Raw genomic sequence first — 16,433 nt, 5'->3', positions numbered from 1 at the left:
TTCCAAATAAACCTTAAAAATAATGACTGAATAATAAGAGAAAATGAAATGAATTTTACTTATTTTCTGAGTAAAATGAATCAATTTCACAAAGAAAACATCAAAACAGTAATTTGTTTTATTGTGGAAAATAAAACACAGTAATTTATAATATAACATTTTTCTGCTCGTATACACTGAATTCTCATCAACAATCTCCTGATCTCCTAAATACATTCCTCTGCTGTAAATTTGTTTTAGTGTCATAAACAGTTTATCACACAGCTTTGTGTACAGAGCAACAGCAACATAAACTGCATGAATGTAAACCAGTTTTGTAAAAAAGAAATTAATCTTTAGACTGTAATATCAACATGAACCTGAAATTTGAATATCCTTTACCGTTTCCTTTATCTCTGTTACTTATTTATGATTGACAAACAAAAACTTTAGTTTGTCAATCTTTTGTTAAATTGAATCACTCAATATAACTGTAGAACAAAGGTTTTTCACTCATGTACATGGAATATCAATAATGTAAATCAACCTTTTATCCCAATTTGGATGTTTAACCTGAGAAAATCTAAGACACATGTAAGAGGAAGTAACATTTCTACAGCTACAGGACTGCACTTCTGTTAAATTTTAAAGTTGTTTTAAACCAATGTTTTATAGTAACATACACTATAAACAAAGAAAAGCTTCACTAGTGATTCCTCCAATTTGCTGCCTTTCAAACAGAATATTCCTAAGAAACTTGTAGGTAATAAAAAACAAAATTAAAATGAAGAGCACAAATACAGCCTGACACATTGCAGGTCATTTGGGTAAGATATGAATAAGATGAAATTAACTTAAAAACTGAAAAGATAGCTGCATCTAACAAAGACAAACCAAAGGTTTTCAGTGAGCTTACTTCCCTTTCATTCTTTCAGAGTCCTCGTTTAAGCCAATAACTTGTTCTTGAGGCTGTTCACTTTTGGTGAGAGCTTAGCACAATCCAGTTCAAGGAAAAGTTTCTGGAATACTTCCAAGGTGTATTTTAGCTCTTTGGGATAGGCAAGATCGACTGCATATGTCAATCCAACCAGCATTGCGCATGCTCTTGGAAAATTGCCCAGAGCAGGCATAACTCTCACACCCTCCAGCACAATGCCAATGTCATCCTCCTCAGATCCAACAGCCTTGATTTTGTAGATTTTCATCCTCTGTTCAGAAAGATCTTGTGACACACCATCCTCATCAGCATCCTGAAACAACAAACACATGGGTTTTCTGACTGTAGTTGCACACATGAAATATTTCCTGGACACATCCTGTAGCTGAATGACAAATAAAACATGATAATGCCTCAAATTATTTGAAACTTGACAAACACATATGAATAACAAAAACAGAATAATGTTTCTACTTCAACACTTACACTGTACTCTTTGATCAGTTGATCAATGGACTCCCCAAGGTACACCATCAAGCACTGAATAACCAGATTTCTGGTTATGTTATTGCTAGGATTGCTTGGTGACTGAAAATGAGCAAGAATTCCAAAAATTACCATCAGATAAGTGACCATTTATTAAGACAAAACTGTGAGAATTGGCAGTATTAAAAAAAACTGTTAAATATCAAATTATCATCACATGGAGCATTATGTGCGATAATTAGCTGATGTTAATGCACATGCCTGGGTGCTGACAGTCAACACAAAGGTATTGTCAACATGCTTGACAGGTTCAATCTTTAAATGTGTCGTTTTAGTAAATTACATTAATTTAGTCATTTAGTTTTTTTATCTAATTTAGTTTATGTTCGTCAGAAAGGGTTTTTCCTTCTTGGGACAAAACAAAAACCCAGCAATACCTGTACTTGTGTTTTTTTGTTTGTTTTTTGTTTGTTTTTTTTACTAAGAATAGACATGTATTTAAAATACAATTAAAACATGAAACCCATAATTGTGTTGTTAATTATATCAGTGACGTCCTGGCGTCCTCTTGCACTGACAAAAACATGCAAACAAATTAGTGGAGCTGTGCACCATGCAAATGAAATTTGACAAAAAAATTCTTTAAATAAAATTCCAAGCTGAAATGTCTGTGGAAAATACCTTGGCTATGATAGCCTGCAACTTCAATCCCATGCTGATCAGGTGAATTTAAGTTGAGGGATCTTCCATTACCTGAAAGGAAAGCAACATTATCATTTTTGACGTTTAGTCAGCTGTGTAAAAACCAAGGAGGAACCCACCCGGGGGATTAATAAAGTTTTATTTTATCTAATCTAATCTAATAACTTTAATCTCAGCCAAACCGATTTACTCACGAACAAATAAAACACTGAAAAAAACCAAACAATAACATTTTTAGGTTGTCTAAGTGACTTATACATTACGTTTAAACTGAGTAGCGAAACCCCGCGGTGATCTGAAAATGATGTGCCGGGAGTTGTGCCGTTCTCAGCGGCTTCAGTGACCCTCGAGCTCCCGGCTTGCTATCGAGCTGGTGGGTAGCAGATGCTCCGAAAACGTCGAAGCACTTTTGCAAACATGCGATATCTTGATAAACCGAGCAGATATTTGATGTTTACACAGCTACTTTCGCGCCTGAAAATATGTTAAAAGTTTATTTTGTGACCCAGAAAGATTACTAAGAGTAATTTTAAAACTTAGTAGCGGCCGCCATTATTGGAAACTGGAGTTCGAAAAACTGACTGTGGCTGACAAAATCACTCACAACTGACCGCAAAACCTTTTCATGAACTTTTAAACGTGGATGAAAGACGTTAAAACTCATCGGAATATACCGTTGATATTTTTTAATACGGTAAAACATGTGGTTAGTTAAAGCTGTTCAGTAACACAGTCGTGAAGGCTTGGAAAGTGACCTTGTGCTAGCAGTCCACTAACTGCCATTTGTGTAAAAATACGATACTATCATTACAGTGATGATTATTAATAAAATTTCGACGTATCATACTGTTTAAAACCTTTACTCAAAACCGATATACGTTATTGTTTAAACCGTGTCTTATATTTGAACAAATTAAGAAGTCTTACCTCTGACAAAATGGAGACGTCCACTCATGAAGCGCGTGTGTCCTGCACGTGGCACAAAGGATTATGGGCGGAAGTGTACAATGATTAAAATGAAAATGCTTTCATCAGTTAAATCTATTAGATTTCTTAAATTTTTTTAGTACTCAAACATTTTTTTTTAAATCTACTCAACAAACCATTGCTGAATTTACCCCAAACAAAACTGTGTAAATTTAAATAACTGAACATCTCAAAATTGTTGAATTTTGCTTAGATTTGATTAAAACTACTCATACACGTTTTTACTGAGTAATAATTACTATTACTCTCCTATTAGATTCTAATTAACCCCAATCACAGTTTTTACAGTGTGGGTGTCTGCATGTCTTAAATATTGTTTAAGCTACAAACACAAAATCATTTCCAAAACCCTGAAATGTCAGTAGAGGTTATCTGCTTTACATTTAAACTAAAGCGTTTCACGTCAAAAACTGAAAAAGAAGTGAAAGTGTAGCAAGATAATAACTTTCAGAGTCCCTCTGGAGTTTATCTTCTTCAAATAGTATTTCTTGAAATGAACTTGCAAAATATTGCATTGTGAAATCTTCATATCAAACCAAATTGAGCCGACTTCCCTGCAGCCTGTCCTCTCTGAGGATCTCACCTCTCTTCCTGTTTACCATCCCGATTTAATTTTTGTATCCGTGATGAATTTGCAGTATATCAGATGATCCTCCAGATTTTTAAACTAAGGACAGATTGCTGTGCGAGTCAACATGGTCCAAGCGCACTGATTTTTTTTCTTTTTTTCCCCACAGGCTATTGCCTCCTTTGTCATCCCATTCACTTTATCTCCCTCTCCACTGCCTCTTCGCCATTGCAAGACACGCCCATGGCTATCATTTGTCCACTGCTTTGTTACTCAAATAGTGATTTTTCTGCTTGATAATTGATGTGCTTTGCCTTTACCTGCTACGTTGTCCACCCCAGGCCAGAGGGAAAACATAAAAACATCAAAGGCTCTAGAATGAAGAGTGATTGCCACACGGCGCTGCCCCCATTCTTGCTTGTACTGCATAAACTGTTAAAAGCTAATGGCTTGAAAAAATAACAGAAACAGTTATTGACCCATTAAAAATGCGTTTTTGACATGGCTAGAAACTGCAGCCTCAAAGCATTTATCCAATTGTTCTCTGTAATTAATGAATACATGCTGATTGGTTAGAGGGCATTTTTGACTTGGAGGAACTGTTTAAACATCTCTGGTTACATTTAATGTAAAACAGCTGAAAACAGTGAACACTGCCCCACAAAAACTCAATTAAAACTTTGTTATCTAGAATCTTCTTTAGATACCAGAATCCTGAGTCTTACATTTACACCATCTAATAGTAGTTGTCAGCATTTCTATTAAAACGACTGCAGTCATTCTATAAACTTAACTGAGCAGAAATTGCAGAAATATCCAACTCAGACACTCTGGCATTGAACATTATGCACACTACGAACACCGTCAAGTGAAAACTCTGTTCTTTTCTGAAAAGTCATGCTTGGGAAAGTGTTTTGTGTGTCCATTTATGGGCTTGTGATAAAGGTCAACACTTTTTGTGAGTCTTTGTAGCTCTGCAGCACTATTTGTATCTCTGTCTCTCTTTCTGTGTCACTCTTGTGAAGCAGAACAGCTGTTAGGGACAATATTAGACCATGAACACGGTTATTCTGCTGTCAGTTTTCCAGGATGCTGGTGATGGTTGCCTCAAATGCTAAAGATCGCATGATGTCTGTAAACACTAATAGCAGACATGCTATTCGACTATAATATAATATAATGCTATAATGTTGAATGGCTCACACAGCCCAGACCCATCAGGGCACGGACACTGGGCCTTTGGGGATGTCAGGGTGGGTGTCTGATACCAGACACTGGCAACAATCCTTCCCTCTCCACCCGGTGGTGAAGTAGATCCGCTGTATCCTGTTGAATAATCCACAATCTTCCGCTTCCACAAAGTCAAATTGTGATTGCAGGATAAACAGGGTATTCCAGACAAAAGTTTTTCTCTGGGTCTACCCTGGGAAGACCTACCAAAGGAGGTGCTGAGGAGGTATCCTGACCAGATGCCAAATCTGGGTTTCTGTGTTACTGTAATCCTGGGAGCTGTGCTGTCTTGGGCAGTAGATAACATATCTATTTACATGGAAAACTTCACCAGAATGCAGTGGATCTGATGATTTGTTTTTGAGTGTAGCAGGGTTGCAATTGCTTACCGACTGCGGTGGTTTGGGAATGTCTTTGCCATTTGGAGGAATGAGCTTAATCTGAATGAATCTAGATGGGTAGATGGGTGTTACAGGAGAATATGGCATCAGTTTTGGCATGTCAGGACACAATTTTCTCAGCAGAGCAATGTATTGTATTGACATGCACAAAACTATTTACTTTCCCTGTCAGTGGTTTTAATGTTGTTCCGATTCAATTCAGTTTTATTTACACAGCGCCAAATCACAACAACAGTCGCCTCAAGGAGCTTTATATTGTAAGGAAGACCCTACAATAATAGATACAGAGAAACCCAACAATCATATGACCCCCTATGAGCAAGCACTTTGGCAACAGTGGGAAGGAAAAACTCCCTTTTAACAGGAAGAAACCGACAGAACCAGGCTCAGGGAGGGGCGGGGCCTAAAGACATGCTGTTTACGGACTGAGATGCCTCTTTATTTGTTTAGTGTTTTTGAACTATGATGGGTTTAGAAAAATATAAATGGACTGGTAATTATAGAGTGCTTTCCTACTCAGGTGATGAGTCAAAGGGCTTTTTGAGTTGTCAGCGTAAAATAACCATTGCTGTAGTTTTCCCTCACCACCATATTAGCTTAAAACATTATACAGAGCAATTTAATGTCTGACTGACACAAACTGTAAGGGAAGAGTCAAAAGTGATATAATGGCACAAATGGTTACAAAAACAGTTTGAAGATGATCGACATCTAAACGCTTGTTAACTCTCAACCTTACGATCTGAACAAATACAACCAGTTAATTTGAGCAGAAACTCACAGGCAGGTAATTATATCTTAGTGGGAGACTGAACACGTAATTAAGTTCCATCTTAAGACTGCAAAGGAATCTTCCGATGGGTCATTACACTCAATCCTACAGTTTCTGACAATAGACATAAATGTGCAATATGTAGTGTTTCAGTGTAAAGTCAGATGAGTTTTCTTGTAATGAAACTGTTCAGCAGATAAAATGTCTTTGTGTTATCTTACAGTGTGTAGTCATTCTGAGCTGCTTGGTAACTGCTACTCTTTGTAATCTAGCTGCTTTTGTCCCAGCGGGAGCGAATGCAGCAATCACACACCAAATGAAGCTAGCATTGTCTCACCTTCAACCCAAGACACATCTTCTTGAGTCTATAGCCATTTTCACACTGCAGTCGTGACATTAGACATTACCCAGTGAGGACAAATATTCAACACAGTTAAATCTGAAATGTAATGGTCTTCATGATCTCCAATACTGTCTGACGGTTAATTGTGCCAATTTCGCCAGGTTAGTGAATTCACAGTGAGTCAGCGTGCTCTGCATCCTCTGCCTAAACTGAGTAGTTACATCAGTGCGAATACACGTGACAAAGACTAACTCCTATTGCATACTCAACAACTTCGGACAACGTTACAACCAAAGCTTGAGCTGAATTTTTCACTGGTGACAGACTTTGTTACTTGATGGGAAATGATGGAAAACTCTAAAGGCTTCCAAACATTGTGGCAGATTAAAACTGTGAGGGTGGTAGAGGGTGTAGAGCAGAACAAAGGGTTCATCCAGCAGGAGAACACTTAAGAAAGATCCCAGTTCACATCTGCTGAGTTCACATTTCCCTGTTGAGGCTCCACAGCTGCAGCGCCTTAACTGGGACTGCACTGTTATGATGGAGTTTGCATACAAAGTGATGACACAGTTGGTGCCTCTGGCTATCTTTTCTCTTCATGCATAGAATATTCTGTATATTGTTAATTATATATGAATTTTCTGTAACCCTGTCTCTCAAAATGACAGACAGCCTGCATTTTGAACCAGTTTCTCCCAAAGTGTCCAACATTTTCATGTGAAAACAGTTTATGTTCATCTATTCTCATGTAAATCTTAGTCACTTCTCAAAGCTGCTTCATAATGGCTTTTAAACATACTCCACCCAAATATTCACTGCGATCTTTAACCTGTTTCGCTTCTGGCTCGTCTCATATGGCCACTTGGTCAAAATCCCCCAGCACGACATTTGTATGCACTGTTTCAAAGTGAACGGTGAATATTGTGAATAGTGAGTGAAACTAACCGTAACACTAACCCAGCAGTTAAAAGCTCCTCGTTGACAGTCTTGTGATTTACGACACTGTTTCATGCTTTCAGGATTGCATCTAATGCTGCGGCTCTCTTAGATACAGCAGAGGACACTTTGTGTGTATCCCCGAGACTCCGGAAGCTTTAACAAAACTACTGCGTTTGAAGTCCCGTCAATGACTTTAAGCCTTATGATGCCGTAAAGCTTTTGTTATTTTCACAGTATCACACAGTGATGGCAAATAAAAACATTTCTATCTTGTGACAGGTGGCCGAATTCCCAGAGGAGCAGCTCCTGGTAGCGGTGTTCCCCGGAGTGCCAACAGCTGCTGAGCTCTTCCTGTTGCCTTATAAGAACCAATCAGAGGGCAAGAAAAAGAGTGAGGAAGCTCTGGAGCGGGTATGGGTGTCTCTAAGTGAAATTCACGAGGAGTTCAAATTCCTCCAACTTGATTATTGTGCCTACAAAACGGTGACTTGTTGTGTACTTTAACAGGCTTCTGACACAATTGTAAGTGCACTGAACCAAAACCTGGTGGAGTTCGAGCTGAAGCCCGGTGTGAGGGTGATCGTTTACAACACACAGTTAACACTGGGTAAGAAACATTTGCTGTCATTGCTTTTAATTTTGCCATCAAGTCATCATCTATAATATTAACTTCCGGGGGTAATGTAATTATGGCCTGCATGTTCCATTTTTCATTTTCATGTGCAGAGAAACAGAAGTGTAATAACTATGTTTTGACAACAAGAATTTTTCTTTGGTCCACCAATTAAAATTCCTGTCAGACCTCGTCTATCCCAGGCGAAAGAACACAGACGAGGATAGGAGGGGTTCGGTTTTAAGTGGAGCTCCTTGAGAAGAGGGATCTTTTATGCCTGCCATCAAAAGCTGAACATCTGTTCTATTTCTTTTACAGCCATCCAACCACAAAATGAGTGTTACACTGAGTATAATTATGTTGATTATTTAGTCCTTGAGAAAGAACACTGTACAATTTCAGGGCAGACTTTGGAATCATTCAAGAAGTCATCAGCAGTGTTTTGCGGGAAGGCTGGTTGACATTAGAGACCCTCAAATGCTCTCGTGTCAAATCAGCGCTGATTCACGGAGACACAGTAATTGTAAATAACATGGCTAGACTGGAAACCTCTACTTTTTTATTGGTTTGGAGCTCGGTACTGCTCAGCAGCTCCTGTGTCCCGCTGCTGGACAGGTCTTACCTTATATTCACTGCTTGGCTGGTTTCATTAGGCGCACAGTCTCTGGAGGCACACAGCCATGAGTTGTCTGCAGCTCAAAGCGATGGGTATTAACAGCCTGGCATGTAGTGCTCTGTGACGTTTTGTGGTGTGCTGCACTCTAATGACATTGAAGGTGTACCCAGCTGGATCCCTCTTTATATTTCACCTCCCAAGAAAAGGTCTAAAAAGCCTTCAAGCTGCTTGAGAAAGGTCATCGGCACGCGCGCCTTCATCTCTTAGCTGAGGGCTCACGTAGCGCTAAACCCGTCACAGAAAAGCATCAGGCTTTTTCTTCAGCGACAGACATTAATGCACTCTTCAAAATAATGGGAGAAATTTAGGGTTTGTGCCTTATGAGCGAAACCGTGACATTAATCACACTGAACACTTGTTTGGTTCGGTACTTTTTTGAATGAATGTTGGCGCATTTAACTGTTTTACATTCACCTGAAATCTTTGGATTTCCTGCTACTGTCAGTTTGTTTTGCCCATCAGCAGAAAGTGTAATTTCACGCTACAACACCTTACAGTGTTTCATATCTTAAAGATAAAAATATAATCTGGGGAGTCATTATTGTTCTGGATATACAGTATACTACAGTGTACGGGGTACAAGTATAAAGAAAATACGTTTTTGACCCTTTAACATCTAACAGGTCACAGGCAACACGCAGAGCATCTGTCCTTTTTATAGAATTTACACATATTTGGAACATCTGACGCAAAGGTTTCTATCAGAAATGATGTTGTGGAAAAATGTGTTATTGTAAGGTAACATCTTCCAGGTCTGATATGTAGCCCAGCCCTAACCCCGGTGACCTGCAGGATTTTTAAAGGTTCGCTTCATTCAAACTAGAAGCAGAGAAAAAGATAAATCAATAATGGATGTGACTACTCTTTGCTTTTGAAGAGGTGCCTGTTTTCTTTGTTGCACATACTTTTTCAAGGTACTCTACCTGTAGGTGCTACCACAGTGCCAGGAGCTATTTCAGGTGTATCTGTTGTCAGAAGTGAGTCTCGTTCATTTTTTCCATTCTGACAAAACTTTGCATTGTTTCTCATGCAGAATGAAGTCACTGTAGTATTTTTGGAAACCCAGAAAATCTCGCTGTAACAGCCAACCAATAGCTAGAATCTAGCATTATATCCTCCCGAGAACCAGCCCATTCATTTATGTCCTCTGAAATGGACATTTGTTTTTGCTCTATATCTTTTGACTAAGTCCTGATGCACTGAATAGAGGAAATCCTGGACTTTCCATTGGTATCTCATGTGTCTGGGTGTTAGCAACAGGAAGAAGCAGGTTCAATGGGAAGATTATTTTCTTCCTCGGTTCTCAGGAAGATATACACACATTATAATACATTCCCCGGAGGTCCTGTGATCTTTCCTACTTTATGGACTTCCATCCATTTCAGGAGTGAGTGAAACCTGCAGGCTTTAAAAGGCTTCCAGTTGCATAGAAGTGAGGATGCACATTTCTATAAAGACCAGTTCCTTGATTAAAGTCACAATAAGTACAACGTGGAATCCATTTTATTAATTATAGCTATTAATACTCGTACCCATAATTGTCTATTAATTACAGTCAATTATAATTGGAGAATAACCCAGGATATCCTCACTGGTCATCGGGCAATGAGTGAGCAGTATCTCCTGGAATTCGATCCACCTATATTGTTTCTGCCTCTGTATGTCAAAGTGGGCTTTTACAGCTTGAGCTGCCCACGGACTGCCATGATAAGTTTGCCGTCCACTCCTAATTGTCCCTGACATCAGGACAAGTCAGTCTCAGGGAGAATCTCAGCCGCTACTCTTTATGGCACAAAGTAAAATACTTTTTTTTCTACAACAGTTGAAATATTTTTAACTCAGCTGGATGTGCAGTCACCTCAGTTTGTGGGGCCTTTGTAGGTAAACACACATTAGAGCTCCGATCAGCATGAAACTGTACCGGTTCCATCAAGTGTTTGTCAGTTATGGACTTGGATGAGAAATTTGAAGGTGCAGCCATAAGAACAGCACAAACTTAACTATAACTTCTGAGTTTGAATTCTAGGGTCTGAAGAAAACGAAGCACTTCTTCTTCCTGTCTTATTAAGATAATATGTAGTTGTGATGGGGAAAATAGCAGCAATAACAACATATAACAGCAAATAAAATGAATAACTCCACTTTCAACACCTCTGACGTAACCTCCCAGGTCAGAGATTTAGTTAGCCATCGTTAGCCAGAGCTCATGTGTACTGTATTCTTTTTAGCTGTTCCTCCATGGAGGAAAAATCGTTTAAAAAAAGTGAATTCTTGCTGATATGTTGACTGCCAGTTCCAATTATTTAAAGATCTTACACTTAGAGTTTAATAAAAAAAAAATATTGCTAATACAGGAAATGAGGAAAACGCTTTTGACTGAGCTGAACTTTCAAACTTTGAAACCTCAGAAGTTCTTTACTTTTTCAAATCTGGCGTCTTTATGATGAAACTGCTCAAGATGTTGATAAACTGAGATCATTTATGCATTCATACAAACATTTGTTCTTGTTTTAGCATTAGCATTTAGCCACATCTGGTTGACTTGTAATATAAATCTAACTGTACTTTTGTCTGTTGTTGGTTTTAATGAATCAAATTTCTATTTTTATTTCTATTCTGTCTCATTTGTCAACTGTTGATTAATGTCATCTCTGTGCACCTTCCTGCTCCCACAGCACCTTTAGTGGACTCGAGCCCCAGACACAGCAGCTCAGCGATGCTTATGCTCCTGTCAGTTGTGTTTCTTGGCCTCGCGGTGTTTCTCATCTACAAATTCAAGAGGTGCAAATCTTTCTGATTTCTTCCACCTGCTGTAGGGCCCCACTATATAACTATTACTCTGTTCTTCATTATTGATGATAGCAGATGAGCCCTGTCTAGACCAATCTATTATAGTCATATTTGGTATTTTCAATTGATAGATCACTCTGGAGTTGTCACTCATACTTGTGAGATTCCAGTGCATGAGGCGTGTGCAGCAATCAGTCACAAAATTCAGGGAAAACGAGCAGTAAATGGTTTAATATGCAGCTTCTCTGCCTTGGATCTTATTTGCTGAATAAATTATTCATACTCAAAATTATTCTTTTGAAAAGTCTGAGGGAAATGGAAAAGCTGTCATTAATTATGGATATGAAGTTTTTCCCATTAGTCTAAAGAGGATGCATTTTTCAAGAAATCTTACAGTTGACAAAACAGAGCAATTAATAACCCAAATGTATAGTAATTGCAAATAAATTGGATAATGTCTAAATAAAGATCTATATTAGGCGGTATAAATGCAGATGAGAAAAGAAACCAGTGTTACTGTAATTTGTCTATAAATTAGGCACTCGAGTGTAATTACAGTCAAGGCAAGTTTACAGTTTGTCAGCACCAAGAAACAGAATCATCTTTGAAAAAGTAGCTCAGTGCAACAGTCTGTCAGACTTCTTAAAAACCCACATTTTTAACTCGAAAGAAAAATAATTTTCATTTTTCTAAAAAATGTTGATCCTGCCAAAACATCACAGCTGGAAGCAGTGAGACAACAGAGCAGGCAATTCACATTTAGCACAGACGGTTCAAACTTATTCATCCCAAAGCTTACTCTGTGCAAAAGAGTCAATAAAGACAAACTGGATAATCAAACCAGTTATAATTATATTAAAGGTGTGCCCATTGATTCATATTATATAAGAAAAAACTACCTTTGAAGATGTCAGCTGTCAGTGAACTTCAAAGCTACAGGGAATGAAATAACCAGCAAAAATATATAGCATCGAAATATTGATTATTTAAAGGTTAACCAAAACTAGGACCTTTCTCCTTTGATCTGATGAATTCTGTAGTTACACATGTTATAGTTATGCTGACCTTTATTTGCCTCACCTGCTGAAGTTAACTGGCCTGAGAGAAAAAAGAAACCCTGCAAGGAAGCAAGTAATAAAGATCAGGACAAACTCGGTGAGAGCAGCTTGATGTGTAGAGTCTGATGAAGATAGTCAGGCAGGCAGAGATGGAGATGAGGCTGCAAAATCAAATAATTTATTCATAAAGTCGTGTTCTCGGTTGTAATTTACTAATGAATGTAAACTTGGGACTGCGGTTACATAGCCTTAGAAACACAACAACCCCACTGTGTGCATGCACAAACACCGCACCTGCACGTGAGATGGTTATCTAACATTTGTTGATCTTGTTTTCTGTAAATCCTCAGAAAAATACCTTGGATCAACATATATGCTGAGGTTAACCAGGAGAAAGAGCAAGAGATGATCGGCTCGGTCGGCCAAGGCGACAGCACGCCGAAAATTACTCTGAGTGAGTTCTCCACATCCAAAGAACTCATGGAGAAGGAGCTGGATGCCAGGGTCAAAAGTAAGTACCTGCTGAGAGTAGGGACAGGCGTTTCAAGCAAATACACTTCAATATTTTTTTGGGTTCTAGACGCGTTGCTGCCACCTTAAGTAGTAGTCATGGTGTTGGTGGGTTACTCTATTCACCTGCTGTAGAAATAAGAGAAAATCCATGAACAGGAAATGGCCACATAGATGATTTAACTAACTCACACTTTAAAGGCATGTAGATATCCAGAGACAAATAGAAGGCATCCATATACATATGAATGTATGCGATGCACTATATACTGCATAATTTCATCTGTGTGAATATCAGCACTATGTGTCTTTGCGACGAATCAAGCCATGATTAAGACATTTTCAAAAATATAATACATGGAGCACAATGAAATCTGGATCTCAGTGACCTTGTCGTGGTCCAGCAAGGTCTGTGTCACTGCTACATTGTATTTTAGGACATTTAAAACATGCACTGTCCACTGTTTGGAAACTCGGATATTCCCTATACCGAGGTTTCAGACATGCCAAAACTTGCCAGGGCATGTAAAGATGGAATTTCAGGGACAAACTTTCTTTTGTTGATGGCTTTATAGCAAAAGTCAACATGATAATGTGTAGGATAACTGTGCGTAGAATCACCTCCTGGGGATAATTTACATACTGAATCTGAATCGTCTTTTAAACAGAAATCCAGCAAATGAATCTCCTTTTTACCATTTTTGAATTATTCACAGAGGAGGAAATCCTTAGAGTAGACAAAGCCCGTGAAAGGGTTTTAGAGGGTAAGGAAAGATTCCAGTGACACCCACAGTACTGGGAATAATGACTAAATAATAAAACCAACATGTTTAGCATGTGGCTGCAGGACTCCATCAAACACAGAGGGAGTGGCCTAATCATTCCTCATTCAGTCACAGTTTGACTTCAATTTAAAAAGAGACATTCATTCATTCATATTTCATTACATGATAAAAAAAACAATAGGTTTGATAAGCTAATTGCTGCCCACTCTGACTGTATATAACAGAGTGGATTTTCTATTGTTACCAGTAGAAATGTACCACTTCTGGCAGCTGCAGACCCAGGATTGATTTGGCTCTGAGATAGTTTAAAAGACAGATTAAGTTCCTGCACTTTCACAGTTCTGGAGAGCTGACTGCTTCTGACCTGTGTGTTGAAATTCAGAGGAGCTGTCGAGAATGGAAACTCACACATTAGTGAAACCCTCAAGCAGCGAGGCCGTGAGTGTGCTGCTTCATTTCAGCAGAATATTTTTATCCAGGTCAATGTCTGATTGTTACTTTTTTTTTCTTTTTACATGTGATCTGTATTCCTGCACGAGAGTACTTTCAGTTTCTCCATAACTCATGTAGCACCTCGAGTCAGTGGACGGGGACGCACAGTAAAGTGTAACAAAACAACAATAAGTGTAAGAATAAGAGTTAAACAACATATTTACGAAACACTAATCAAATTACTACCATCTGATTCCACGTTTGAAGCAACAATGGTACATTGTTGTTTTTCTCTTAAATTAAAGGTACCATGTGGCTGCCGATGGGCCTGATATCCACTTACAAGAACATTATACTGCCACTGTTTTATCGAAATTTAAAGCAGATGTCCTCCTATGTGGATCTCATTTCTCTCAGAAACGAAACTCAGGTAAAAAAGAAAAAAGAAAATCATGTAATTCTTTGTTTTTACATTCATCAGGTCCCAATCAGCCCAAATAGCAAAGAGAAATTAAAAATGCATGCATTCATGAAAGAGTTCGGGTCTTAGGAGGTCAAATTCGAGCAGGTGCTCAGCACTACATGCATTTAGTGCAACAGAAAGTGTATCAAATCATCCCTGCCTGCCATCACAGGACAAGGATATTTAACCTCCTAGGACCTGTCGTCCACATATGTGGACATCACATTTTGGGTTATTTAGACCAAAATACTCAATTTTGCTCTACATGGGCCTGATATCCACTTACGAGGACATTATACTGCCACTGTTCTATCAAAATTTTAAATGAATATCCTCATATATGGCTCTTAGTTTTCTTAAAAACAAAAATAAGGTTAAAAAAAATCTGGTAATTCTTTGTTTTTACATTCATCAGGCCCCAATATGCCCAAATATCAAAGAGAAATTAAAAATGCATGCCATGGAAGAGTTCGGGTCTTAGGAGGTTAACGAAATGTATTTCACAACGAATAAACGCTGCTTTTTATTTGCACATTTCTGCAGACGTCCTTGAAGTTGCTGATTGATTTGTGCTATATGCCAGAGTAAATTAACAGCTATTCTTGTGTTTCTCACGTAAATGGCCTGTATTTGTATAGCGCTTTTACTAGTCCCTAAGGACCCCAAAGCACTTCACACATCCAGTCATCCACCCATTCACATTCACACACTGGTGATGGCAGCTATGCCACAGCCAGTGGCACCACCAGTAGGCAACAGGTGAAGTGTCTTGCCCAAGAACACAACAACCGAGACTGTTCAAGCCGGGGCTCGAACCGGCAACCTTCCAATTACAAGGCGAACTCCTAACTCTTGAGCCACGATCGCCCAACACAAATGGGGTAGACGTCCAGACTTTCGATATTTGGTTCTAAACTTCCTCACCGAGCATGTTCCAATTAATTGGACCAAACATATCATAACAAAAGCTGGCATATTTTTCATAATGGGTCAATTTCAAATTCCAACGCGTCTTAATAGCTTCAGAGCCTTTGAATGGAAATTAAGTACAAGGAGTCAATGTCAAAGAAGCTATTTGTTTTATAGTCATTAAAGCTCTGAATTAACTGTCTTTGTTCTTGGCTTTTTTTCCCCTCTTTCATTTCCTTTATTTATACTCAGGGGGAGTCGGAAATGCCTGCGAGAGCACAAGGGAGATTCCAAACTGTACTAGTGTGTAAAACTGGTGGAGCAGCGCTTCATGTACAGAGCAAAGTATTTCAGTGTCGGGGGTTTTTTTTGTTTTGTAATTCTCAACACAACTGATGTTAATAGTTTTCTAAGGGACCTCATTTATACAGACTTGCATGGATGTCTCATTCAACAACATCCATGCAGTTAATGTCAATTTACTCAATGAGATCATTGTAATTACTGACAAAACATATTCAGTTTTGTGGATGTATAAGCTACATAGCAGCATTCATTTGCAAAGTGAAATATCTTTCGTGGAAATCTATCAAAAGTTATGTACATTTATTAAGGCGTTTGCTTTGAAAATCATTTCTGCCTATATATAACCTATAATGTCGGAGTCTTCAATCAAACAGGGAATATTATTGAAATGTACAATACTGTCATCTGTTCTGTTAAATGTATATATTATTACTTTCTACATGCTCGTAGTCTGAGTACCATGGCGGCAACAGAAGATCTGACGATGGTCTTTTTTTCTGAAAGTGTGTTTAAAAAGTCAAACATTACTTAAAGAAACCGATTTCCT

At 38.4% G+C, this 16,433-nt stretch overlaps 1 protein-coding gene across 2 annotated transcripts in view; it reads left to right on the top strand.

Annotated features, from left to right (window-relative positions):
* The window catches only part of sorcs3a (sortilin related VPS10 domain containing receptor 3a), a 267,372-nt gene extending 251,438 nt beyond the window's left edge, over positions 1-15,934 (top strand). For both annotated transcript variants that reach the window (XM_085356485.1, XM_085356484.1), the window contains 5 exons: positions 7,624-7,755; positions 7,852-7,951; positions 11,309-11,414; positions 12,832-12,992; positions 15,833-15,934. In XM_085356485.1, coding sequence (XP_085212611.1) covers positions 7,624-7,755; positions 7,852-7,951; positions 11,309-11,414; positions 12,832-12,992; positions 15,833-15,891 — 558 coding nt within the window. In that variant the 3' untranslated portion in view covers positions 15,892-15,934. The remainder of the gene's footprint in view (positions 1-7,623; positions 7,756-7,851; positions 7,952-11,308; positions 11,415-12,831; positions 12,993-15,832) is intronic.
* Positions 15,935-16,433: the final 499 nt, after the last annotated feature.

This window comes from Diplotaxodon limnothrissa, linkage group LG6 (assembly GCF_057381915.1).
Source record: "Diplotaxodon limnothrissa isolate DT_005_m linkage group LG6, D_limnothrissa_male_GT1.1, whole genome shotgun sequence".
Taxonomy (NCBI): Eukaryota; Metazoa; Chordata; class Actinopteri; order Cichliformes; family Cichlidae; genus Diplotaxodon; species Diplotaxodon limnothrissa.
This window is presented reverse-complemented; position numbering and strand designations above follow the sequence as displayed.